This window comes from Acartia tonsa, chromosome 10 (genome assembly GCF_053477335.1).
Source record: "Acartia tonsa isolate MP-2025a chromosome 10, ASM5347733v1, whole genome shotgun sequence".
In the NCBI taxonomy this organism is placed as follows: domain Eukaryota; kingdom Metazoa; phylum Arthropoda; class Copepoda; order Calanoida; family Acartiidae; genus Acartia; species Acartia tonsa.
The window spans coordinates 42,071,754-42,096,178 of record NC_137269.1 but is presented as its reverse complement, the minus strand read 5'-3'; the positions used below and the strand labels follow the sequence as shown (position 1 = coordinate 42,096,178).

The window sequence follows — 24,425 nt, the reverse complement described above, 5'->3', positions numbered from 1 at the left end:
AAAATTAGAAAATATGGCGACCAAAAATGAATCTGTAAGTTCTTGTGATAAAGAAGGAATTGAAGAAAAAAACAACATTGATAAGGTTGGAAAAATGAATGAAGGAACACAATCTGATAATAAAACAGTGGTAAATGACACTCCCAAGAAAGGTCCAAAATTTGTCGTAGCCAAAGATGACCCAACCAAAGACTCCTTAATAAACTCAATTTCTTTGTTTGTGGATGAAAATAAGCAATTCATTCAAAATGGACTCTACGTCATTGCGTTCTTTGGAGTTATTAAGATAGGTAATGCAATTCAGTTTGTAAAATGTATTGATAAAATATCCAAAATATCTCCTAAAAAAACAAGACTAGTTAAAAATAATGGAAGTAAAGCTTTTATTTTGAAGTATTCTTTGATTTGACCTTGTATAATAATAGATAATTATAGATTAATCGTGTGTTAGTTCATCTATTAGGAGTGGAGAGGGTTCGGAAGGGGGTGCGAATCGTTATTTTAGCTTGCTGCAAGTTTCACTTTATTAATAAATTTGAATATCTGGTGTAAGATCTAAAAATTTATATATCCATTTAAGAATACAATTAAAGTTTAGGACATACTGTACGAGCATTTACACGATTTTCTTCGGCCTCGAAAATCCCTGAACAGTTCTTCAAAGAAAATGTTCAGCTGTATGTCAGAGTTAAATCAACAGATGTGGCTGCTTATAAATCAGGCAAGGGTCAATAAATCAGAAAAGGAAGGGGACACTGGGCTGTTTATTACACATTTTCTCATTCGTTGGCTTAACAACTTAGGGGACTTTAAATGACTTTTCATTGGTTGGTTTATTAAATTGAGTGTCCTTACGTTTCAACCACTAATTGTAATCTTCTGAAGGGGTAATTTTGTGTATTAACATGAGGATGTACATCAATTATCCGACCATTGTCTTATCTTTTTAGATCCCTGCAATTAATGAGGATTAGGTAACAAATGAAGTTAAATTTTCCATAGGTACCTAGGTAGTAAGTATTATTTAGAGTTTTCAGACAGTTTTGTAGGAGAGAGGTTAACACCACTATTTTTTGGGGGGTGGGGGGTGACCATACATGTTTTATTTATACTTTAGACTGACATATTGATTATTGACTCTTACTGCAGAGAAATTGCCAAAATTGGTCGCATCTCATATTCCAATTTTCCAAACGCCATTCAACAAACAATCAGGAATCTTGTTATTTAGATATTTTAAATATTAGACTAGCGGCTGTAAAGTATGAAAACAGCCTAAAACTAAACTTGGATATAAAAATTAAATAGCTTAAAACCATCCAGGGACCTAAAAGAATCTCCATAAAATAGAGAACTCCTTCTATTCAGTAGTTATCACAATCTAAAGCTGGACAAAAAACCTTCCTACTTTATATAATGTGATATATATAAAAGCAGTGTGATATATGCAGGAGATTTTAAAGTAAATTTGACATGACACATTTCATCCTATAATTTAAAGCAGTAATTTTTTGTCTAAAGCTTAAAATCTCAACAACTACTAAACTGATTTAATTCTCCTTTTTGGTGTATCTTCACACAGGTCCTGGGGATTGTTTTAGGCTATTTTATTGTCAGATTAAGCCTTGAGATGACTTTAGGCTATTTTCATGCTCCCTTTCAGAGACCCTTGATGCTAGGGACGCAACTGCTGGTAAACGGATATAGAATTAAGCAATTTCCTTCTTTTATTTGAAATGTGATTGCAAGAATGTAAGGAATTCCAATGACAAGAATAAATATTTGCAGAGTCTAACATTAGCCTTCTTGTGCCTGGTTTACATATAGATTCAGATTATATAGGTAGGTATCTAGCTAATTAAGTTACCAATAATTAACAACATTAAATAATTAAATTAATTTCATTTTGAGCTTGTAATCAATAATCTAAAATACAAAGTAGAACTCTGTCTGTCCGTCTGTCTGTCGAAAGCTTAAGATCTCGGTAACCATTAATCTAACTAGGCTCAACTCTTTAGGGAATAAAAATACAGGTTGTGGTATTAACCTTGTTCTGTAAGGTGGTACCCTACCCCAAAATAGTTAAAAACCTTCCATGGGCCTAGGAGAGTCTACATTGTTAAGGAAAATCATATTGGTCCAGCAATTATTGAGATCCTTTGGTACAGACAGATATACATTATGTTACTTTTATGTGAAAATTAGTAAAGTCAAACAATATATTATAGATAAATGCAAAGACATTCTGCAGAAGGATTACCAAGACAAAAAGCTGAAGGTTCTACTGTTGGAAAGGTACCAGGATGAATGTGCCATAGGAGAGGCAAGGGAGGTGTCATGGTGGCCTGCAAGGAATAAATGGGTCGGCCAGCAATTGGTGTATCAGGTAACAGCGGCTACACCCCTTGAGGCCTCTAGGCTGACTAAAGGGAAAGAGGGTGTGTTTTCAGGTTAGATTTTGGGAATGATTTTGAATTAAAAAAGAGAAAATAAAATATTATTTTTTTTTTTTGGGGGGGGGGGCGTATGTTTTCCAAGAATAATTTCTCTGGGGAGTGTAGAGGTACGTTCCCTTAAAATTAATTTAAGTTTTTTTTTTAAATTAATTCAGTTTTAAGGTAGGGTAAAGCGGGGCGATCTCGGTTTTGAGGTGAAGTCGGTATTTTTTTTACCACCTTCATTAAATGACATTTTTCTCCATGTTCTAATCGACTGACAGAAAAAAACATAAAATCAAATTTGTTCCTTATTAAATTGCCTACAAAAAAGTATTTTTGTGAGATGAATTTTTAGGGTACTTTTTGGGTCTTAAAGTCGGACGACAAAAATTTTTTTTTCGATTTTTTGCTTCGGTCGGAAAAACGGTAAGTTGGCGAAAAACTGGTAAGAGCTAGAGCTTAGACGTCTTCAGGGGACTTATTAAGAATCTAATAGGCTATCCATTTCCGTTTAAAACTTTAAAAAAGCTTGTATAGTTTTTTCTTAAATCGACTAAAAGTGAAGCGGGGCGAATTCGGTTTTTTCACTTTTTATACTAACTTTTTCAATTTTATATAAAAATGTGAAATTTTCGAGAGAAAAAAGTCAAATTTCTCGTACTTAGAAATTTTTTTTTTTTTTTGTAGAAAAAATTGTCCGATCTTCATAATTTTTTTTGTCAATGCTCTTTATTACATTTAGCAACTTTAACCTTTTGGGCATGCTGTAATTAAATCAATATGTCATAGGTTTTTTGAAGCTGGAAAATCGACCACAGATTTTGCCAAACTTATCTCTTTTTTTCAACTTGATTTTTTAAAGAAATTTTGCTAATAGAACTAATTTTTTTTTTGGCCAAATCTATTCAAAATTGCCTGAATTTTAAGGATCAGACCTTTAAAGTCATAAAAAGTTATTTTTTCTAGTAGTATTTTTATGTTTTTTATCAAAAAAATTTTCGAAAAAAAAAGTCAAATTTCGCGTACTTCGGAAAAATTATTTTTTTTGGTAGAAAAAATTGACCTAACTTAATAAAAACTTTTGTGCATACTCTTTATTACATTTAGCAACTTTTACCTTTTGGGCATGCTGTAATAAAATCAATACGTCATCGATTTTTCGAAGCTTGAAAATCCCCTACCGACTTCGCCTCAAGGCGGGGCGAAGTCGGTGCCGTTTTAGAGATCAATTTTGACAAACTTCCCAATGTCCTAGGTTTACGTCCTTTTAGGACCTGATCGACTTTTCCGAGATCTTTCTACTGGTTCTGGTCCAATTTAAAAAAATAATTTTTACGATTTGCAGGTTCAAAAAACCGAAAAAAAGACCGAGTTCGCCCCGCTTTACCCTACTAAAACACAACAAAAAAAGAAGAAAATTGCTATTATCAACAAAAAGAGTAAGGTCTTTAATTTGACACTTTACTTTTTGAATTCTGTTGAGTAATTATTTGTACACTTTTTAAATTTTGCTTACAATGGATTCGTAATATTTTTTTCATTCTAAAGGTACATATAAACACATATTTTTTATGCCTGTGTTAGGATATATAATTATTTAAGTTCAAAGTTTTCTTTCACTGAGGTTAAAAAAAAGATTTTTTTAATAATTGCTGAACAGAATTAAAAAAGTAAGGTGTCAAATTAAAAATATTACTATTTTTGTTCATAATGGCAGTTCTTTTTTTGTTGCGTTTTAGTACCTTAAATCCGACTTAATTTTAAAAAAAGCCCTTAAATTACTTCAAAAATAAGAGGTCTACAAAAAAAAGATTGCATATTGAAATTCTATGTACCATTTTACATCTACTACTTACTAAAAACACCGAGTAGCTACTTTAAATAAAAATCAATAAAGTTAAGACACCTTCTTTATGAAAAGTCCCTAAAGTTTTGTTATAACGTTTTCTTATTCGTTTGCTTACGAACTTTGGGGACTTCCATAGAGTTGATATGGTTGATTTGTTTAGTTTAATGTCCCAACTTTTTAATCACTAGGTATAATCTACAGAAGGGGTAATTTTGTGTATCATCATTGGGGATGTACATCAATTTACGGTCATTATCTTATACCTTTAAATCCCTGATATGAATGTCTATAGATTGTTTATGTTTAGGGATATGGTCACGTATCAGGCAACTGTCAGTCATTATCCAAGTCTTACCTGAACAGCCTACAGAAGTCACAGTTGTCTGCCCAGCGAATGAAACGTGGAATTTGGCAACAATCATCAAATCAACCATCTTTATCTTTAGTTAGCAGACTTAAGAATTATTTTAGTAATTTTCACCCTCGTTAATTTTAACAAGAATACAAAGAAATATTAATAAAAGACAAACAAATCCCCCATTTTCAAATTTGGTTCTACTTGCTTAAGAATTAATTTCGTTATTAAATTGATATTAAGTTCTCTTGTGTATTCCAACAAGGTGCCGTTTAAGCACTGATAACCCCTCTCCCCCGCCCCCCTCTTATTTTAAAAGTATATTAAAAATAGCACTTCCTGACTCTAAACTTTTAAGTTACATTATGAATAAGTTTCATGATATTTGAAAAAAAGTTCAACTTTTTTACAATGTAACAGAATGATTTTTTTGATATACATATTAAATTGTGTACTTTAAAGAGCTTATAACTAAATTTTAATTAAGTTTGTAACCTGCCTATGTAATTTCAGAATGATTAAGGCAATATTGATATTCAATAACCATGGGAGACCAAGGCTCAACAAGTTTTATCAGTATTATGTAAGTTTTTCATTAACACAGCTACTCAGTAGTTAGATAGATAACAGAACAATCCAGGGAGAAAAGGGACAATGGGCTGTTCATTACACTAGTCCCTAAAGTTTTATTTTTACGTTTTCTTGTTTGTTGGCTTAACAACTTTGGGGACTTTTAGTGCATTTTGATTGGTGTTGCAATGTTTCTACTATCAATTGTGGTCTACAGAAGGGATAATTTTGTGTATCATCATTGGGAATGTACATCAATTTATCGGCCATTGTCTTATCCCTTTTGATCCCTGAGAATAACCTCTTAGAGAAAAAATGATGCACATAATTGAAAAAAGATTATTTATAGTGAAAATATGAGGTTCCATGTTTTATTTTGCGGTTTATTGTTTTTTTTTTCATTAAAATTGTTAGGTAGCTTTTTTGTTTCGCCACCATGCACTATGAAAAAAAGTTTACAAAAAGCATATCTAGCAAATAGCGTGTTCACAAAACAACTATTCCTGTGTTAAAATATTTGCTATTACATGATAAATTCAATTTCAAGATATGTAAGTTTATAAATCTAAAAATTAATCATCCTCTTGTAGTAGATAGTTTTTTGTCTGAAGCTCAAGATCTCGATAATTACTGAACTACTTTTGGTAGGTTACACACAGGTCATGTGATGATTTTAGGCTATTTTATTTTCATATTAAGTTCTCTGGATAGTTTTCAGCTATTTTTCTGTCACTTCGAATTTAGAGCTTCTAGATGCTATGGGTGAAGCCGCTAGTTCTTCATACAGAACAATTCTTTTATTTATTTAGAATGAAAGCCAACAGCAGCAGATAATCAAGGAGACCTTCCAACTTGTCTCCAAGAGGGATGACAATGTTTGCAATTTCCTCGAAGGGGGATCTCTCATTGGTGGATCTGATTATAAGGTTACAAGTTTTTTCCACTTCCCTAACAATTAAAATAATATAAGAGAGTTAAGATAATGGTTGATAAATTAATCTACATCTATTAGTTACTGGCTATTAAAGGCAGATATTGACAGATGAAAATCAAAGAAAAGATTAGTTTATTGTCTATTGAAAAGGTATGGTTTCAATAAAGTTTGTAAAATTCAAAGAAGTGCACAATTACACAGGAAGGGAGGGGACATGGGGCTGTTTTACACAAAAGTCCCTAAAGTTTGATAGTAATGTTATCTTATTCATTGGCTTAACAACTTCGGGGCCTCTTATTTTATTTTTTGTTGTTGTTCATTAAGTTGAGTGTCCAAACTTATCAACCAGTAATTGTAATCTATAGAATTGGTAATTTTGTTAATCATCATGGGGGATTTTCATAAATTTATTGGCCATTGTCTTATCCCTAAAGATCCCTGACTTTTACCGCTATTGTTTGTTTTAGTTGATATATCGCCACTACGCAACCCTGTACTTTGTATTCTGTGTCGACTCATCTGAATCTGAGCTGGGAATTCTTGACCTAATTCAGGTAATCCTTATACTAAAGTAACAGGATGTTTGTTTGTCTGTGTATCTGTGTGTCTGTACCGAAGGATCTCGCTAACCGCTGAACCGATCGGGTTCTCCGTAACAGGGTAGCTTCTCATAGGGCCCGGGAAGGTTTATAACTATTTTGGTGGAGGGTACCACCACCCTCCCAAGAGAAATCACAATAAAATCAAAAATATTAAATATTTCCGCCGCATAGTGTCGCTAGCATAGTCGCGCTACGTAGTCGCGCTGCGTAGACGCATGAAATTAACAATTGATAACATAGACAAGTTATTTCTCAAATTAGATATTTAAAATAAAAAAAAAACATTTAAAGGCCACTAGAGGCCTCTAGGGGCGTAGCCACTAGTAAATATATTAAAGTAATAGGATCTTTGTCTGTCTGTCTCTACCAAAGGATCTTACTAACCGCTGAAAAGATATGTTTCTCCTTTACAGAGTAGCTTCTCATAGGTCCTGGTAATAATTATAACTATTTTGGGGGAGGGTACCACCACCGTCCCAAGAGAAATCGCCCCTAGAAAAAATTACCCTCCACCAAAAAATCTATAATTAAAAATTGGGTTGTCGAATTTAACTACCTCCCTCGTTAATTGACCCTATTGGCCTCTACGGGCGTACCCCCTAGTATATATACAGGCAAGGGTGGGGCTGGGCGCATTTGTTTTTAGATATCTCGTAATCAAGGTATAGAGGATAAAACTTCATATTTTAACATTCTAGAAACAGGCAAAACTACTTCATTGAAATCATATTTTATATGTAATTCTGTGATGTTTCTAAAATGTCACATTGAAATACTGATTTTTTACTAAAAAAATCTTTTAATTGTCTCTCAGTGTAAAAAAAAGGCATAAGATTTCATTGAAACTACCTAACCTTTTAACAATTTATAAACTTAAATTAAATTTAACTAGTTTTTCTTAAAAGTAAAAAGGCACATTTTTACAAATGGCTTGTAGTCAAAAAGCGACAAAAAAATTCTTTATGATCAAATTATACCTTCTTATTTTTTAATTAAATATTTTCAAATAATAGAATATATTTATGTAGGTACTTAATAATAGATATGAATAGGTAACGTTTTCACAATTTAGGTTTTTGTCGAGACCTTAGATAAATGCTTTGAGAATGTGTGCGAGTTAGATTTAATTTTTCACATGGAAAAGGTAATTTTTGTTTAGGAAGCGCAGCTTTTCTATAATTATGGTAAATCGATGTGCCTGGCCGACTTTCCCTAACTAAAAGTTCGGTATATAAACTAAAAAACTATTATCTGATTAGAAATTGCTGCAAGTTTGCAAATTATGTTTTCTTCAAGTTTCATAAACGTGGAGAATAATAATTTAGAATTGAAAGGTACAGGTAAATTCTAAAGCACTAAGAGTTTTATCAAAAAGTTGTGGATTTTATAAGAGACTTCAAGATGTGAAAACTTAAACTTTTGGCACTCTTACTGAATTCTGATGGGTTTGTTTGTGCATGAAGTTGAGTGTCCAAACATTTAAACCACTGATTGTTATCTACTAAGCGGTAATCAACATTGGGGATGTACATCAATTTTATCGGACATTGTCTTTTCCCTTTAGATTCCTGGCCCCAACCCCCTCCATTTTTTCTGTTCTATATTAGGTGCACTATATCCTGAACGAGCTGGTGATGGGAGGAATGGTGTTAGAGACAAACATGACTGAAATCATGACTAGGATTGAGGAACAAAACAAGATTGAAAAGGAAGAGGTATGTTTTATCCACGCAATCTCTTATGTCTTATATCCATTTTTCAATGTAATTATCCAATATATATTATGAAGAAAGGGGGGAGGCGGATGTGCCACTTTTTGAAACCAAAAGTAAAACGTGCATGATCTCAGCCCATAAAAGAGTTATAACTCTAAAATTCTGCACAGCAGTTGCTTTTGTGGAGAACAATATGGAACTGTAAAGAAACGGCGGCGGAACCGCCGAAAACCGCCGTTTCCCGCCGAATTTTTTTTGCCTTTTTTTCGCCAAATTAGACAGTTCTCAATCATCTGAGATAAACTTTTTTTTCTCATAAAAATTTCCCTTATATTTTCACGTAACAAAATCTTACAAGTGTCAAGTGAAAATATAGGCGAAATTTTTATGGAAAAATTTTTTGGCGGGAAACGGCGGTTTTCGGCGGTAGCGGCGGTTCCGCTGCCGTTTCTTCACAGTTCCATATTGTTCACCACAGAAGCAACTGCTGTGCAGAATTTTAGAGCTGTAACTCTTTTATGGGCTGAGATCATTCACGTTTTACTTTTGGTTTCAGAAAGTGGCACATCCGCCTCCCCCCTTTTAAAGATTGTGTAATTATAAGGTAAACTTTGTGTGTTTTAGGTGTGTAAAGTATAGAAGGATGCTTTAATTTTGTGCATATTTGACTTTATTAAAGTGCTTGACTATGTATCAATATCTTTCTTGCCTGTCTCTAACAATTTTTAAAGTTTATTTTTATTTTTTATTTATTTGGATATGAATGGCAGTAGTCCTAAGTATTCGGCCAATTGTGGATTTTCTGCGGATTTTTTTTTATCTGAATCTATTATTAATAGGCTGGGTTCAGTGCTGCCCCAACCAGAGCCATCTCCTCCATCAAGAACATGAACATCCCGCAGCAGATCAAGGACATGAAGCTCCCCGACCTACCCCAGGTATAGTATTTAGTACCGGCAAGAAGTTACCGTGTATTAAAGAACCATTTCGGTACAGCGGTTATCGAGATGCTTCTGTACAAACAGAGAAATGAAATATCATTTTACTTTATTAAAAGGATATAAATTGTTATAATTTAATTTAATATGTCTGCACAACTATACCCAGTAGGTAGTATGTAGTTTTTTTTACCTATTTCTAAATTGTAAATAATCAAGGCACACGAATTATGTTTTTGTCCAATGATATTAAACAATTTAACAGAAAAAAGAAAATTATTTTCTATTAAATATCACTTTTTAAACTAAATTAATATCTTATTCTAGGCTATCAAAGACTTGAAAATGTAGCAGCAGTACCCAGCAGCTGCTGGCGGCCAGAGAGCAGCTGTCGGCCAATCTGCAATTGTTGCTTCCACCAGCAGTCAAGATCCTACCTGCTATGAACCTTTAGTTCGATCTTAAAAATCCTCCAATTCAGGGTGTTTGATAATAGTTATTTATTTCATCGTATTATAAACAGCTTTCCGCGGGAATAAAAAAGTACAATTATAAGATTAAAACCAGTTTTGCTAGTCCCGATAAGCCGAAGGCACGGTTTAACAAAACTGGTTTTAAAATTATGATTGTCTAGTTTCATTTTTGTCGAAAACTGGATACATTATGATACGATACATGATTTTTCAGTGTAGTTGAGAACCGGTTCTTATCCACCAGATATTAATTGGTTTTGAAGCCATACTGGAAAATAAATTTATTAATTTTCCCCAAGAATTGTAATCAATATTAGAAATTATTTAATTTTATCATGTTTAAGAATTTATTACCTACAAGATACAAAGTTAAGGGCTTTAATTCATAATAAACACTAGTTTTAATTTTTAATTCCCTGGGTCAATATCTAGACAAAATGTTTGTAGGATTTATCCAAGCATTTTATATATCTTTTACAATTGTCATATCACGTATTAATCTCCTTGTTTGTCCAAAGTTGGATTTGAACTAGAAAAGATTATTTGGTAGGAATTTTTACTCTGAGTATTTAGGCTAATTTTGCATTTATTTTATGGAAATTTGCAATTTTTAAATAAAATTATGTTTAGGTACTTTTTCTCAACAACAATTTTATCTATCAAAATTTATATCAAGGTGTGGAATTGATGTTTCAGAAATTTCTTATTCAATGTTGTCTTTATATTTGTGATACATGTTTTAATGTGATTAATTTTTATGATTTACCAATGATTTTATTAATATTATATTTGTCTTGTTTGGCTTAAGTTTATTTTATTTTTCATAATTTAATTACATTTAAGCAGTTATTTATTATATATTTGTATTGTCCATTAACATTACTAAAGGAACTATGTACGAATGAGAGCAAGTGATGTTGAGCACCTTACAGAAATGTGCGAGTCTATAAATTTTTACCTTTCAAGGAAGCCTTAAAATTTCTTTGGCCTAGTCAACTCGCATTTTGACTTTTTCACTATTCTTCTGAAACATATTTTTTACTCGGTAATAAGCACAAAATTAAGCTCTTAGTTTCATAAATATTTCTTTATATATATTTGGCATTGATTTATGACTTGAGATTTTACTATTTCTTAGGTTTCTTATTTGTGGCTTGAATTACAGGTTAAAACCTACAAAAAATAGCTATTAATTTAAATAAAGATTTTAAATTAAAAATGGTCTCAAAGTATTTTCTCAAAACAAGGATGACAACATCCATAAGTAGCAAAGTACAAAATTTAATTCCCAGATCCTTTACAATAATCATTATTTAGACAAATTGGCTTATATCAATACAAATAATAATTATATGATTAAACTACTTACATTTTGCTCCTAGGCAGAATATTTGGCCTAAGGACTTCCTCTGCTTGTAGAGGGAATATCTGGATGGTCACCAGGGACTAGTCCACCATGGTTATCGCTTGAGTAATCACGCTCATCCTCACACTCTGTCCCTTCAGAAGCATCTTCTTCAGAGTCTACAGAAGTATCAACAGACACCTCAAATATGTCTGAACCAGTATCATCAGGGTTAGGGAATGGACCCAAAGCGTCTAACCTGGACTTGAGCCTCTGAGCCTCACTCAACTCAGTATCACGCCTCTTGGACAGGCTGGCCACCTTCAACTCCAGGATTCGAACCTGCAGGGACTCAATACAGTTGGCCAGAGTTCTAACCTCTGCACGTAACAACTCAAAGTGGATCAAACAGTCACCCACTCTCCTTTCCTCCGTGCTGCAGGTCAATAAGCGCTCCCGGCACTCATGCAGATTCTTGAACCTCTCGGAGAAAAACTTGTCACTCAACCCGAACAGCAATGTATTCTTGTGACCAGTCAAAAGCTCCTGAGCAGCCTGCAGATCTTTACCCAGGGTTTCAGCCACCTTATACTGGGCAAAATAATGGCGTGCTAATACTTCACACCGCCGTTTCCACCAGGTCTCAGTCTTCCCGCGTTCAACATTAAACCTCTGCTTTCTGGCAACTCTAGCCTCCACAGCAGCTTCCTCCTGTTCCCTGAGGACACCTGGCAACACTCTCAGCTCAGCCTCTAAACGCTGTCTCTCAGCAGTCAGTCTCCCTTTCTCCGCTGTCTGTCCGTTGACTTTCCTGTTGATTTTCTCAACAGAAGCTGACAACTGAGCAGGAGTAGGATCTCCTTCTACATCAGACGCATCAACAACTTGTACCTCGCTGTCAGCATCATCATTATCAGCAGAACTATCCACACTTCTCTCTACAACTCTCCTCTCTCCCTCATAGATAACTTCATCATCTTCCCCAGGGGCATCTCGGTTCCCTACCTCACCAAGGTGGGCTGCCTGCACATCTGGGATCTCATCACCAGAGTATCGCCTCCTGGGGGAATGGTCAGCTCGTCTCTTACTCATTAACTAAAAGAAAGGTATTGTTCATATTTAACTTGTATATGTTTAGCTTCCCCTCCTTTACTTGACCAGAGACAACCAGGGAGAAAGTTTCATTAATTTCATATTAATAGTAAGACATTTATATTCAAGACATATCTTTTTAAATAAATAAACAACGTACCTCTAATTAACTGCTTATTACAATGGTGCAAGTTAATTTTAGGTCATTTACTATTAGGATCTGGAAATAAAATGCCAACATTAATAATCATGAATTATATAAAAAGGTGTTATGACCACATCTGGCCTTACATAAATAGTATAAAATAGGTGTATAAAATCTGTACAATAATGGTTTGGATAAGATAGGCCTTTAATCCACTTTAAAATATCTCAATAAAGACCTTTCACTCAAATATAGCTTTGAACTTTAGCTGCTAATTAAATGCATAAACTGCTCACTAAATTGGCACAGATCCAAGCAAATGAACATAAATTAAGTCACATATTATAATAGCAGCCTTCTTCTTTGAAGGAGCATCCACTTTAACTTCATAGTTTGGAAACAATCTTCAAGCTTTGATCTTGCATGTTTCCTCTTTATGGTTGATATAATCTTGGGTGGTCTATCCCTCCAGGTATCATCATCTGGCTGGTTCATATCAACAGATTCTAAATTAAGATCTGATTACTACACTCCGGCCAGGAAAGAAGAATCTGTGGGTATTGGACCACTGGCAACATAGTATTTGGCAACGCGGCAATTTAGCCTAAGCCAGAGCTTTCTCATGGCAACGCGGCTATTTAAGCCTAAGCCAGAGCTTTTCTCATGGCAACGCGGCTATTTATGCCTAAGCCAGAGCTTCTCATGGCAACGCGGCTAATCAAGCCTAAGCCAGAGCCTTTCTCATGGCACGCGGCTATTTAAGCCTAAGCCAGAACTTCTCATGGCAACGCGGCCAATCAAGCCTAAGCCAGAGCCTTTCTCATGGCAACGCGGCTATTTAAGCCTACGCCAGAGCTTCTCATGGCAACGCGGCTAATCAAGCCTAAGCCAGAGCCTTTCTCATGGCAACGCGGCTAATCAAGCCTAAGCCAGAGCTACAATCAAGCTTATGATTGTATTTAACTGAAACAAAAGTTAGTTGTTTTGCACAACTATTCAACTATTCTAATTCTTATAACTTTAAAGATTTACAACTTAACTTAAAAATAATATTTAAACTTTAAAGATTTACAACTCACTTTTTCTTTTTTTTATAATTTTAACTTTTACTTAAATTAAACCTTTTAGCTATCACTACATGCTAGTCCTAAGGTTATTTATATGAATTACTCTAGCTATCACTACATGCTAGTCTTTTCTTTACAATATAAACTTTGGGTCTATTAAAATTTGAAATTATTTTAGAGCTATCACTACTTGCTAAATGTTTAATAATTTCAATTAAAGTTTACCTCCACTGGGGGCGCTGGTTCGAGCCCTAGCCCACAGATGCAGAAGACGGCCAGTTTTGTTGGCCCAGTCTCTCCCGCTGGCTCTCCTGGCAACTCCCAGCTGTTTGGTGGCATATTCATAGCAATATGAACCATTGCTTCTTGGGCGGCTTTACCAATCTGACTAAACAGCTCAACATCATGCTCTCTATGGATAACAGCCAAGGTTCTGACAGATCTTTTGGTATATCGATAAACCTTTTCATCTCCAACCTTGTATGCCAATGTAGCTTCCCTGACAACTCCATCCTGAGACAAATGTAATTCATGGACAAATCCAATCCTCCATGGTGTTTGGCCAATATCAGCCTCCTTGCCCTCCTTCAGGAACACAACCACATTTCCTACCTCCAAATCCGGCTCTCCAGTTGCCCACTTTTTAGACTTTGGAACCAAGTTTAGCAGCCACTCTTGCTCCCAAACTTTCCACCAGTTTTCTGCCACTCCCTCCATTGTCTCCATCCACTTTGAAGGTAAGTCTGCCACAACTACTCCAACCGGTGACCTATGGTTATTTCTGCCCAAAAGTAGCCTTGAAGGGGAAATCAGATCCAAATTATCACAATTTGTGTACTTGCTACCCAAACAAATTGGAATTGAATTCAGCTCGTTACTGATAAAGTAAAAGGCTGTACTGTACTGCATGATGGTCAGAGAAAATGGCTTGAAAACTGCGTTGAAAATTTTCTTGATTTCTCTTATTGACCTCTCCACCTGTCCTTGACCTTCGTGAGATCCCACTGCACAAACATGATACTCTATTGGGACACCATACCTCCCATTGATTCCTTTGGTCAAATCTTCATGAGAAATTTCCATTTTAGCACAGGCACTCATCAGATTGGATCCACTATCAATGTGGATTTTACCTGGATGTCCAAATCTGTAGCTGAATCTTCTGTAGGCGCAGGTAAACGAGCTGGCATCATAAGCTGTCATAACTTCAATCCACACTCCTAAGGTTGTCATACACTTAAACGCCGCTCCCCATATTTTAACATCTGCTCGATGACTTCTATGTTCGCATCTTGCTGTATATGGTCCAAACAGGTCACATTGTGTAAAATAAAATGGGGGGGCGGGGGTCAACCTGTTACTGTGTAACTTACTCATGACTGCTTGCTCCAACTTTGCCTTGTATCTGCGACAATATACACAGGATTTTCTAATCTCTTCAGCCAAACTTTTGCCTCTCAATATGAAAACAATATCTCTGCTTCTTCGTAAAGCTGCAGTTGCGCTGGCATGATGGGTAAGTTCCTCGTGTACATGAATCATTATAGAGTAAGCTACTGGTGAGAATCTGTCGACAACTGGTTTACAAAAACTAACGGGGCCCAAGTCTAACATGGCGCCGGCAACTTTGTTAGCTTTTTCTACCTCTAGAATTCTGTCTGTGTAGGTGAACACATCATCTTTCATTTTTCCCAGCTCTTTGTAAGATTTAACATCGTTGAATTCTACCAATTCCTCTGTTGTTTTCAAGAATGTGTATCTTTCAGCTGCTTGTAGATCATCTAGCTCAATCATTACAATAGGTTTACCCGCCAACACTTTGAACTTGTCCTTTTTATGTCTCCATATCTTCAGACACTTTATTACCAAAGCCAAGTGTCTTAAATATTTCGGCCAAGACATCATACCTGGATCAATAAGATAATCAGAAAACTTGTACCTGGCTGCCATCTGGGCTACAATATTATTCAATACTATGCCTCTCTTATCTTCGTAATTCTCAGATATAGTTTTAATGACATTGTGCAGGACCATACCTCTAGCGTCATTCTTTCTAATTTCTTTAGCGGCTAAAACCTTCTCCTCACCTGACAGCTTTATATCAGCGGCTGATTTTAACGGCATCTCATCCACAGGTCCGGACATCCACTCTTTTCCTCTAAACCACTCAGAATCACCAACTATATCTTTGACCTCCACTGGCCGGGTAGGTATATCTGCAGGATTCAGCTCTCCAGGTATGTGAAACCAGTTCTCCATGCTTGTATGACGCCTTATTTCAAGAACTGCGTTTCTCACACCAACTTGTAATGGACGGGAATCTTGTATCATCCAGAATAGAGTGATGGTAGAATCTGTGACGAATATTTCTCTGCCTATCCACTGACCCAGATTCAATCTGACTACGTGTGATAAAGCTGCTGCCATTGTAGCTGCTCGAAGTTCATTCTTGGGGATGGTGGACTTCGTTACAATTTTACTTTTAGCAATAACAAAGTTACATTGGTACTTGCCTGGTGAAACTTCAAATCTGGCATACACAACTGCGGCTGCTATTGACTGGGAAGCATCGCTACAGACTATCATATCAAACTTGTTATTACCTTCCAACTTGTTACCAATGTCTCTGGGTATCTCTATTGTGTGTAACAGCTGCATTCTTTCAATGTTGGTGACCCATGTATCCATCATTGTCGGCGGCAGTTTGTCGTCCCATTGAACCTTCAACTTACAAACTTCAGACATATCAATCTTAACCTGTGACATAATAGGACAGCTGGCACATAAAGGGTCGTACACAGAAGCTACCCGACCTGCCAATACACGCTTCGTGAATTTACCTTCCAGAGCTTCTCTGATGTCTCCGTCAACCGGGTCTGCAGGTTTGCCTCGTTTACTTTTGCCAAAAGTTAACGGCTTAATGTCTAACTTTATAGTGTCTGCTCTACTGTCCCATAGATATCCAACCAGACCAACATGGACACCATCCACTGATACTTCTGCCGGAGGTGGTTCTCCACTTCTTGTAATAGCCTTCACACACATATTTCCAAACTTTAAGACTTCAACTAAGCTAGCAGCAGCGTCATTTCTCTCCCGCAAGCTTGGAAAGGCAGAAAATATATCGTCCATGTAACTGCTGTCCTCCAAGGCGCGTGCTCCAGATAGGAGTTTACCTCCAATGGTTCTAGCGTGTTTGACAATTTCAGCGAAGCCAGCTATTGTTAGATTGCCTGACGGGCGGACCCCGTATATAATCGTTATAATTACCATCACAATTGTAGCTTCCTCAGCGGTCAGATTTTCTCGCCACAGATATTTCTGATACTTGTATTCTGAAGTCTCCAACCAAATCTGATTATATGCCATTGATACATCACTGGAAAACGCCTCACATCCATATCTGAACCTTATAAGCAGATGCAAAAGTCTTGCCAACTTATTTTCTCCCTTCGCCAACACTTCATTTAATGACTCGCCACCTGGTGACCTGGATGAAGCATCATAAACTAACCTGCAGGGGGTGGATAATGAACCTGATTTGAATACTGTTCTCCATGGGATATAATATTGGTTTGTGAGTACATCTTTCTGGACTTGTTCAGGTAGACTAGTTAAAGGTACGACGTAGCCTTTACTTTGTAGCTTCTGGTGGGCTTTGTCAACTTCAGCTTTCATTCCAGGGTTCTTCTCAATAAGCTTTATTTGCGTCTGGAGGACTTTCTCAGCTATTCTTCTATTATTCGTTAGCTTGACTTCCGGATCTTTAATGAAGGGGAGTTTGGTGAATAATTTCCTCTGATCTTTGTCCAATGTGACGCATGTATCAATTAAAGCTTGTTCCGCTTCCTCAATTAAGCTTTGTGCCTCTATTAGCTCACCTTTTTTGCAACCTGAGCATATCCTGCAGCCTGGGCATCTATATGTAATCTCGCTTCCAATATTATCAGCTTCCTCAAATCTTTTCAGGTCTCTAGCAACAGCCTGGTAGCAGTACATAACGGTGGGATTTTCTACAGTATCTATATCATCCATCCAATCACATTCACCATTTAACTCACATCCTGTTGACTGGTATATTGTATTATTCGGATTCTCCGTAGCTAAAAAATCCTCAGAAATACAGGGTGTTTCCAATTTTAGCTGTGTTCTGGCAACCATGTGTTGTGAATTGATTGACTTGATCCCATCCGTGAAGTACATTCTTGGATTCATTATGTGTGTGTTTGTTGATGTATTTGTCCAGCTGCTGTGTGGTCCACCCAAGATTCCGTAGTTTCCATTGAAGGATTTGAACTTTGTTTTAAAAAGTGTTAATCCTGATTCCAGCTCAAATACAGGTTTGGGGAAATGTGACAAATACTCAATACCTAACATAACATCCACACTAGCGCCACCAATCTCATCAGGACAAGTTGGCAGATCCTCCAATTTGCCTCCAGTTTTGATATACTCTACCTTGAGGTCTTCCCATGCTTCCTTTAATCTCCAGGTAGGGAACTCTGACGTTATTTCTGGCATCCTTAATCCAACTATCTCCACTTGGCCATTTCCATCTGTTTGCAGGTAGAATCTCTCGTATCCGTATGGTATTTGGTACGACTGTCCCCCGGCGACATCTAGAATGGTTGGGCCCGGTCTGGCGCAGGTGGTTTCTAGGACAGACATAGCTCGGTCTGAAATAGCAGCTTCCATACAGCCAGAATCGTAGAAAACTAGAAGTGGGGTTCCGTCAGGTGCAGGTGTCAGCTGTAACATATACACTGGAGACTTAGCCAGGTGCTTCACTTGGTGCATGTCTGTATCTTGTGTGTGTGTTAGGGGCTGTACATTCAGGATCTGCGGGGAAGTGTAGAAAAACTTCCTTGAGCCCTGTAGCCTGCTGGTATCAATCGTTGACAAAAAATCAGAATAATCCTCAGAATTCTGCTTGTAATGTCGGCCACAGACTAGTATGTGGTTCTGGAACCACTGGTCCTTTGTCGGGCATGGCCCGTGCTTGCATATATTCCTGTCAGAACAATATGGCTTGTGTTCCTTAAACCAGTTCTCCCTGTTGTCCAAGGTGAAGTTTGCGTCGGAACGGAGGCACCTGAAACATGCCTTTGTCTTCAGAATGAGAATCCATCTATCTTTAACTCTAGCTTTCTTAAAAGCTGGACAGTACACCATAGACTCATGCATTCCCTCACATAGACAGCACTTGACTTGTTGGGGCTTGGCTGATTTATTTGTCATGACTGTTTGCTCACTAATATTCAGGTCAGGTGTGATGGCTTGCCTAGCGGCCCTTTCTGATTGGCTACCAGCCTGTCTTTCCCGTCGTTTCTGGCGTTTAGACTTTGCATCAGATGTGTTATCACTTGGCTGCTGGGTTTCCATATTATTACTGGCTTCGTTGGTATGGTAGGACTGGCGTTTACCTGGTTGATTTGTTGTCTGGTTCTGAACTTTGTTAGCTCGTTTTCCATCTAAATCCAAACTTTTCATCATCTCCTCTGTGTTGCCGAATCCTTTGGCTATCCTGTAGTCCAACTTGCAGCTGATATCCTGAACCATATCCTTCAGAAATGACAGCATCTTGTCGCCAACCCTTTGCTTGGTGATCCTCTGTGACGGGTCAGCTCTATGTGACTTAGTTATCTTATTCTCAAACTTATCTTGATCATGTTTGACCATCAGCTCAACTACTTTATGGGGCAGGTCACTGGTATGAATGAAGTCATCAATCTCGTGTTCTATAGCAAGTTCTCTCAGATATGTATACTTGTTTGCTACGTTAATACACCATGACCTCTTGGCTATCATGTTGTCTGGGCATCTTCCCATATTTAGCAACTCCTGGGACTTGACAGCTATAAGTACCTCTGGCTTGGCATAGAGATCTCTAAGAATGTCCATTGCCTCTTGGTATGTCTTGGCCGAAACAATTGAGTCCTTGGCTGCGCCAGTAACACATTCTGCTCTCAATTTTAACAGCTTATCTGAATGGGAACTCATGCCAATTGATTCAACATATTCTCTGAATCTCTTTTCAAAGGTAAAAAAGTCTATCTGATCCTTGAACTCACCTTTGAATACTGGTGGCTTCAAGCTGAGTGCAATATGCCTGTTTATGGGGCCAGCTGGTATACCTAGGTCAGCCCTAGCCTCACGAACACTTGTAACAGCCTGCGTTCTAAGTTCTCCGATCCTGTCAGCAGCTTCAATCAACTCCTTGGCGGGGTCAGCCAAACCAACGGTCGTTGCCAGAGCTCCAAGTTCTTTCAAACCCTCAATGCATTCCTTGGCCTCAGCTTTTGTCGTGTCCAAGTCATTTTCCAACTCTATTAGCGCCTGATTGTTTGCTGGCCTCTGTCCAATGAACTCAGTCAGGTCATTTTGTATCCCAGCTGCTTGGGCCAGCAGCTTTGGTTTTCGGCTGGTGACTCTAGCTGTAACTATTTCCTCGGTGGCGGCAGACATCTGTGAAGTAGCCGTGCCCGGGCGTGACTGCTCTGTTCGAACATTTCCAGACATTTGGGAGGACTTGGCCCATCCCTGCTTCTTGAAACTAACGAACTTATTTTTTAACTCCAGCACACTTTCCAGGGATCCAACTTCACTTAACTGTTCAGGTGTTGCCTTTCTAAGTTTAATGTAAGCCTCTGATAACTCATCTTTATACTGTATAGCTTTCTCCACCAACTGATTAATTCCGTTGAGTGGTACCTGAGATAGGTCAACTTGGTCGTAGTCGTCGGCCCAGGCCATCTCAGCCCGCAGAAATGTGTCAACAGCTTCCATCATGACGTTGTCCGTGGCTGCAACTGGTTCCCACAGGCTATTTTCTGACGAAGGGGGTAACACAATCTCAACACTTTTATCCAGGCTATTATCTGTCTGCGAACTTGCAGGGCGGGGGCTGGGTGTGGGTGTGAAGATTGTCCTAGGCTTTACGGATGGCACAGTGTTATCTCGCGGCGGCGGCAGTTCAGAGTCGGCGGGCGGCGGGCACACCAAAACGGCGGCAATGGCAGACAGCGGCGGTGGTAACGCGGCGGCGGCTGCCGGGCACAACGGGTTCGGTTCAACAAGCGGCGGCAACAAAATGGCGGCGGCGGTTGGCGGTCCCGGCTGGCTTGCGGCGGTTGGCGGCGGCGGACCGTTTACTGGACAAAGGGGACTGCTGGTTCTGCTGGCAAATATAGTATCATCAAGGGCTTGGCTAAATACCTCACTACTCTCAGATTCAGATGCACTATTCACAATTATTTTGATGGCTGTAGTATCTTCAATATGCTCGTCACAATCATCAAATTCATCGATCAAGGACTCTCTGGTGCTGCTAAGTAATGGTTTCCCTGCACCGGTTGTGACACAACTATAATCTGTAAGTTCACCAAATAACACTTTGTCACTGTTTATATATCTTTCTAAGTCACTAATATAACTTCTTAGACCGATTAATGGTTCTAATGTGTTGTCATAGGACAACGTTTCCTCACTTGTTAAAGTATCTTCAACAGATACTCTCACTGTTTGTCTATCGGCGGATAAACTCGCCGATCTTGTTGTAGCTTTGCCTTTTCTGGTGACAGCTTCATAAGATTGTGACTTGGATCTTTTGTAGCCCACTAAAGGCGAAGTGCTGGGTGATCTAATTCTTTTGCGGCCCATGCACTTTGATTGTCTTTGCAATAATGTTTTAACTGTGCGAGTCTATAAATTTTTACCTTTCAAGGAAGCCTTAAAATTTCTTTGGCCTAGTCAACTCGCATTTTGACTTTTTCACTATTCTTCTGAAACATATTTTTTACTCGGTAATAAGCACAAAATTAAGCTCTTAGTTTCATAAATATTTCTTTATATATATTTGGCATTGATTTATGACTTGAGATTTTACTATTTCTTAGGTTTCTTATTTGTGGCTTGAATTACAGGTTAAAACCTACAAAAAATAGCTATTAATTTAAATAAAGATTTTAAATTAAAAATGGTCTCAAAGTATTTTCTCAAAACAAGGATGACAACATCCATAAGTAGCAAAGTACAAAATTTAATTCCCAGATCCTTTACAATAATCATTATTTAGACAAATTGGCTTATATCAATACAAATAATAATTATATGATTAAACTACTTACATTTTGCTCCTAGGCAGAATATTTGGCCTAAGGACTTCCTCTGCTTGTAGAGGGAATATCTGGATGGTCACCAGGGACTAGTCCACCATGGTTATCGCTTGAGTAATCACGCTCATCCTCACACTCTGTCCCTTCAGAAGCATCTTCTTCAGAGTCTACAGAAGTATCAACAGACACCTCAAATATGTCTGAACCAGTATCATCAGGGTTAGGGAATGGACCCAAAGCGTCTAACCTGGACTTGAGCCTCTGAGCCTCACTCAACTCAGTATCACGCCTCTTGGACAGGCTGGCCACCTTCAACTCCAGGATTCGAACCTGCAGGGACTCAATACAGTTGGCCAGAGTTCTAACCTCTGCACGTAACAACTCAAAGTGGATCAAACAGTCACCCACTCTCCTTTCCTCCGTGCTGCAGGTCAATAAGCGCTCCCGGCACTCATGCAGATTCTTGAACCTCTCGGAGAAAAACTTGTCACTCAACCCGAACAGCAATGTATTCTTGTGACCAGTCAAAAGCTCCTGAGCAGCCTGCAGATCTTTACCCAGGGTTTCAGCCACCTTATACTGGGCAAAATAATGGCGTGCTAATACTTCACACCGCCGTTTCCACCAGGTCTCAGTCTTCCCGCGTTCAACATTAAACCTCTGCTTTCTGGCAACTCTAGCCTCCACAGCAGCTTCCTCCTGTTCCCTGAGGACACCTGGCAACACTCTCAGCTCAGCCTCTAAACGCTGTCTCTCAGCAGTCAGTCTCCCTTTCTCCGCTGTCTGTCCGTTGACTTTCCTGTTGATTTTCTCAACAGAAGCTGACAACTGAGCAGGAGTAGGATCTCCTTCTACATCAGACGCATCAACAACTTGTACCTCGCTGTCAGCATCATCATTATCAGCAGAACTATCCACACTTCTCTCTACAACTCTCCTCTCTCCCTCATAGATAACTTCATCATCTTCCCCAGGGGCATCTCGGTTCCCTACCTCACCAAGGTGGGCTGCCTGCACATCTGGGATCTCATCACCAGAGTATCGCCTCCTGGGGGAATGGTCAGCTCGTCTCTTACTCATTAACTAAAAGAAAGGTATTGTTCATATTTAACTTGTATATGTTTAGCTTCCCCTCCTTTACTTGACCAGAGACAACCAGGGAGAAAGTTTCATTAATTTCATATTAATAGTAAGACATTTATATTCAAGACATATCTTTTTAAATAAATAAACAACGTACCTCTAATTAACTGCTTATTACAATGGTGCAAGTTAATTTTAGGTCATTTACTATTAGGATCTGGAAATAAAATGCCAACATTAATAATCATGAATTATATAAAAAGGTGTTATGACCACATCTGGCCTTACATAAATAGTATAAAATAGGTGTATAAAATCTGTACAATAATGGTTTGGATAAGATAGGCCTTTAATCCACTTTAAAATATCTCAATAAAGACCTTTCACTCAAATATAGCTTTGAACTTTAGCTGCTAATTAAATGCATAAACTGCTCACTAAATTGGCACAGATCCAAGCAAATGAACATAAATTAAGTCACATATTATAATAGCAGCCTTCTTCTTTGAAGGAGCATCCACTTTAACTTCATAGTTTGGAAACAATCTTCAAGCTTTGATCTTGCATGTTTCCTCTTTATGGTTGATATAATCTTGGGTGGTCTATCCCTCCAGGTATCATCATCTGGCTGGTTCATATCAACAGATTCTAAATTAAGATCTGATTACTACAAGAAATGATGTTTGGTAATTAGGTTTCTGTTAAATTGAGCTAAAAACAATAAAAACTAAGGTGTACCATGAATTTTTTTAAATATTAAAAATGTAAAGGAGTATAATAAGCCTCTTGATTAAAAATCACTTCATGGCATGGATGAAAATTTGTAATTAAGAAGTGTGATAAATGTTCTTCTGCCTTAATAGTTTTCAAAGATATTTTTGTCGTGTTCTTTTAAATACACTTTGAACTCAACAAAACATTAGATACTATCAATACAAGAATCACTAAGCGTTTTTATTTTTTTCTCAAAAAAAAACATGGAAAAACTTTATATATTGCTATATAACACCGTAAATAGTGCTAAACATCACTTGCTCTCGAAAGTGCCGTGTTCCCTTTTAATATTCTCTGTTTTTGTTCCTATAATTTATTGTGTTTTATGATACTTTATAGGTTGTTCAAATTTAATTCAAAAAGAAGTTTTCATGATCACAAAGTGAAGATTTTAACACCAGCCAAACAATTTTAATTTTTTTAAATAATGCTTACATTTGCAAATCTTTAGAACTTTTGATTCAAAAGACTTTCCCCATACATCACAAGAGTATCATTTTAAAATAAAAATGTAAGGTTGGATATTCTTCAGCTTCAGGTTCATGAAACCTTCCCTTTAAATCTTCATGCGAAATCAGTAATTTTCCTTGAACAGAAAATGGACCATAAACATACACTGTTGACCAGAACTAACTTTTAATCCTTATTCTGTTTTATTAAGGGAAGAGTATTGCAAGGCTAGTGCCCAGCTGGGTTTGAATTCCATGATTAGACTAGAAAAACTTGTTTAAAAGCTAAGAAAGGGGGGGGGGGTTGTATGTTGTCCACACGTCCACTTCACTGGTTCGAGAGATTTAACCGAGAAATCGTTATGATAAAAAATATTAAGACAGAACTAGACAAAATTATATGTTCTCAGTGTTGATTGTTATTTTTCTAATTTTAGATTACAATGCATATTAAAATGGTAGAAAGGTTTTGATAAGATCTT

General features: G+C 37.3%; 4 protein-coding genes across 16 annotated transcripts; 2 read left to right on the top strand and 2 right to left on the bottom strand.

Annotated features, from left to right (window-relative positions):
* The first annotated feature begins 8 nt into the window (after window positions 1–8).
* On the top strand, window positions 9–5,157 carry LOC145330081 (uncharacterized). Its single transcript, XM_080174641.1, has 6 exons — window positions 9–290; window positions 599–721; window positions 1,150–1,215; window positions 1,789–1,842; window positions 2,229–2,386; window positions 4,595–5,157. Exons 1-6 carry the CDS (start codon window positions 14–16, stop codon window positions 4,775–4,777), a joined length of 861 nt encoding a protein of 286 aa, XP_080030767.1. The 5' UTR covers window positions 9–13; the 3' UTR covers window positions 4,778–5,157.
* Window positions 5,086–24,381, top strand: or (AP-3 complex subunit sigma-2 or). 13 transcript variants are annotated; one of them, XM_080174654.1, is made up of 10 exons: window positions 5,086–5,225; window positions 6,022–6,138; window positions 6,614–6,700; window positions 7,821–7,892; window positions 8,356–8,463; window positions 9,303–9,401; window positions 9,729–10,785; window positions 23,765–23,876; window positions 24,027–24,071; window positions 24,298–24,381. In XM_080174654.1, the coding sequence occupies exons 1-7, from the start codon at window positions 5,157–5,159 to the stop codon at window positions 9,750–9,752; spliced, it is 576 nt and encodes a 191-aa protein (XP_080030780.1). In that variant the 5' UTR covers window positions 5,086–5,156; the 3' UTR covers window positions 9,753–10,785; window positions 23,765–23,876; window positions 24,027–24,071; window positions 24,298–24,381. The 13 variants fall into 13 exon arrangements, with proteins under 13 accessions (XP_080030780.1, XP_080030778.1, XP_080030776.1 ...); XM_080174652.1 differs by having other exon boundaries at window positions 9,729–10,177; window positions 10,551–10,785; window positions 23,765–24,381; XM_080174650.1 differs by having other exon boundaries at window positions 9,729–10,177; window positions 10,505–10,785; window positions 23,765–24,381.
* LOC145330078 (uncharacterized) lies at window positions 10,719–12,621 on the bottom strand. Its single transcript, XM_080174639.1, has 3 exons — window positions 12,472–12,621; window positions 11,244–12,314; window positions 10,719–11,047 (listed from the first exon to the last, which is right to left on the bottom strand). Exon 2 carries the CDS (start codon window positions 12,309–12,311, stop codon window positions 11,271–11,273), a length of 1,041 nt encoding a protein of 346 aa, XP_080030765.1. The 5' UTR covers window positions 12,312–12,314; window positions 12,472–12,621; the 3' UTR covers window positions 10,719–11,047; window positions 11,244–11,270.
* Window positions 21,303–23,387, bottom strand: LOC145330080 (uncharacterized). The gene is made up of 3 exons (XM_080174640.1): window positions 22,878–23,387; window positions 21,650–22,720; window positions 21,303–21,453 (listed from the first exon to the last, which is right to left on the bottom strand). The coding sequence occupies exon 2, from the start codon at window positions 22,715–22,717 to the stop codon at window positions 21,677–21,679; it is 1,041 nt and encodes a 346-aa protein (XP_080030766.1). The 5' UTR covers window positions 22,718–22,720; window positions 22,878–23,387; the 3' UTR covers window positions 21,303–21,453; window positions 21,650–21,676.
* Window positions 24,382–24,425: the final 44 nt, after the last annotated feature.

What these genes read in the sequence shown, in the direction of transcription:
- LOC145330081 (XM_080174641.1), top strand. Translation starts at nt 14, where the DNA reads ATGGCGACCAAAAATGAATCTGTAAGTTCTTGTGATAAAGAAGGAATT. An exon ending in CTTTGGAGTTATTAAGATAG is followed by an intron (nt 291 to 598) that starts GTAATGCAATTC and finishes ATTAAAGTTTAG; the next exon opens with GACATACTGTACGAGCATTT. An exon ending in GCCATTCAACAAACAATCAG is followed by an intron (nt 1,216 to 1,788) that starts GAATCTTGTTAT and finishes AAATATTTGCAG; the next exon opens with AGTCTAACATTAGCCTTCTT.
- or (XM_080174652.1), top strand. Translation starts at nt 5,157, where the DNA reads ATGATTAAGGCAATATTGATATTCAATAACCATGGGAGACCAAGGCTC. An exon ending in TTGGTGGATCTGATTATAAG is followed by an intron (nt 6,139 to 6,613) that starts GTTACAAGTTTT and finishes TGTTTGTTTTAG; the next exon opens with TTGATATATCGCCACTACGC. An exon ending in TAATTTTTCACATGGAAAAG is followed by an intron (nt 7,893 to 8,355) that starts GTAATTTTTGTT and finishes GTTCTATATTAG; the next exon opens with GTGCACTATATCCTGAACGA.
- LOC145330078 (XM_080174639.1), bottom strand. Translation starts at nt 12,311, where the DNA reads ATGAGTAAGAGACGAGCTGACCATTCCCCCAGGAGGCGATACTCTGGT.
- LOC145330080 (XM_080174640.1), bottom strand. Translation starts at nt 22,717, where the DNA reads ATGAGTAAGAGACGAGCTGACCATTCCCCCAGGAGGCGATACTCTGGT.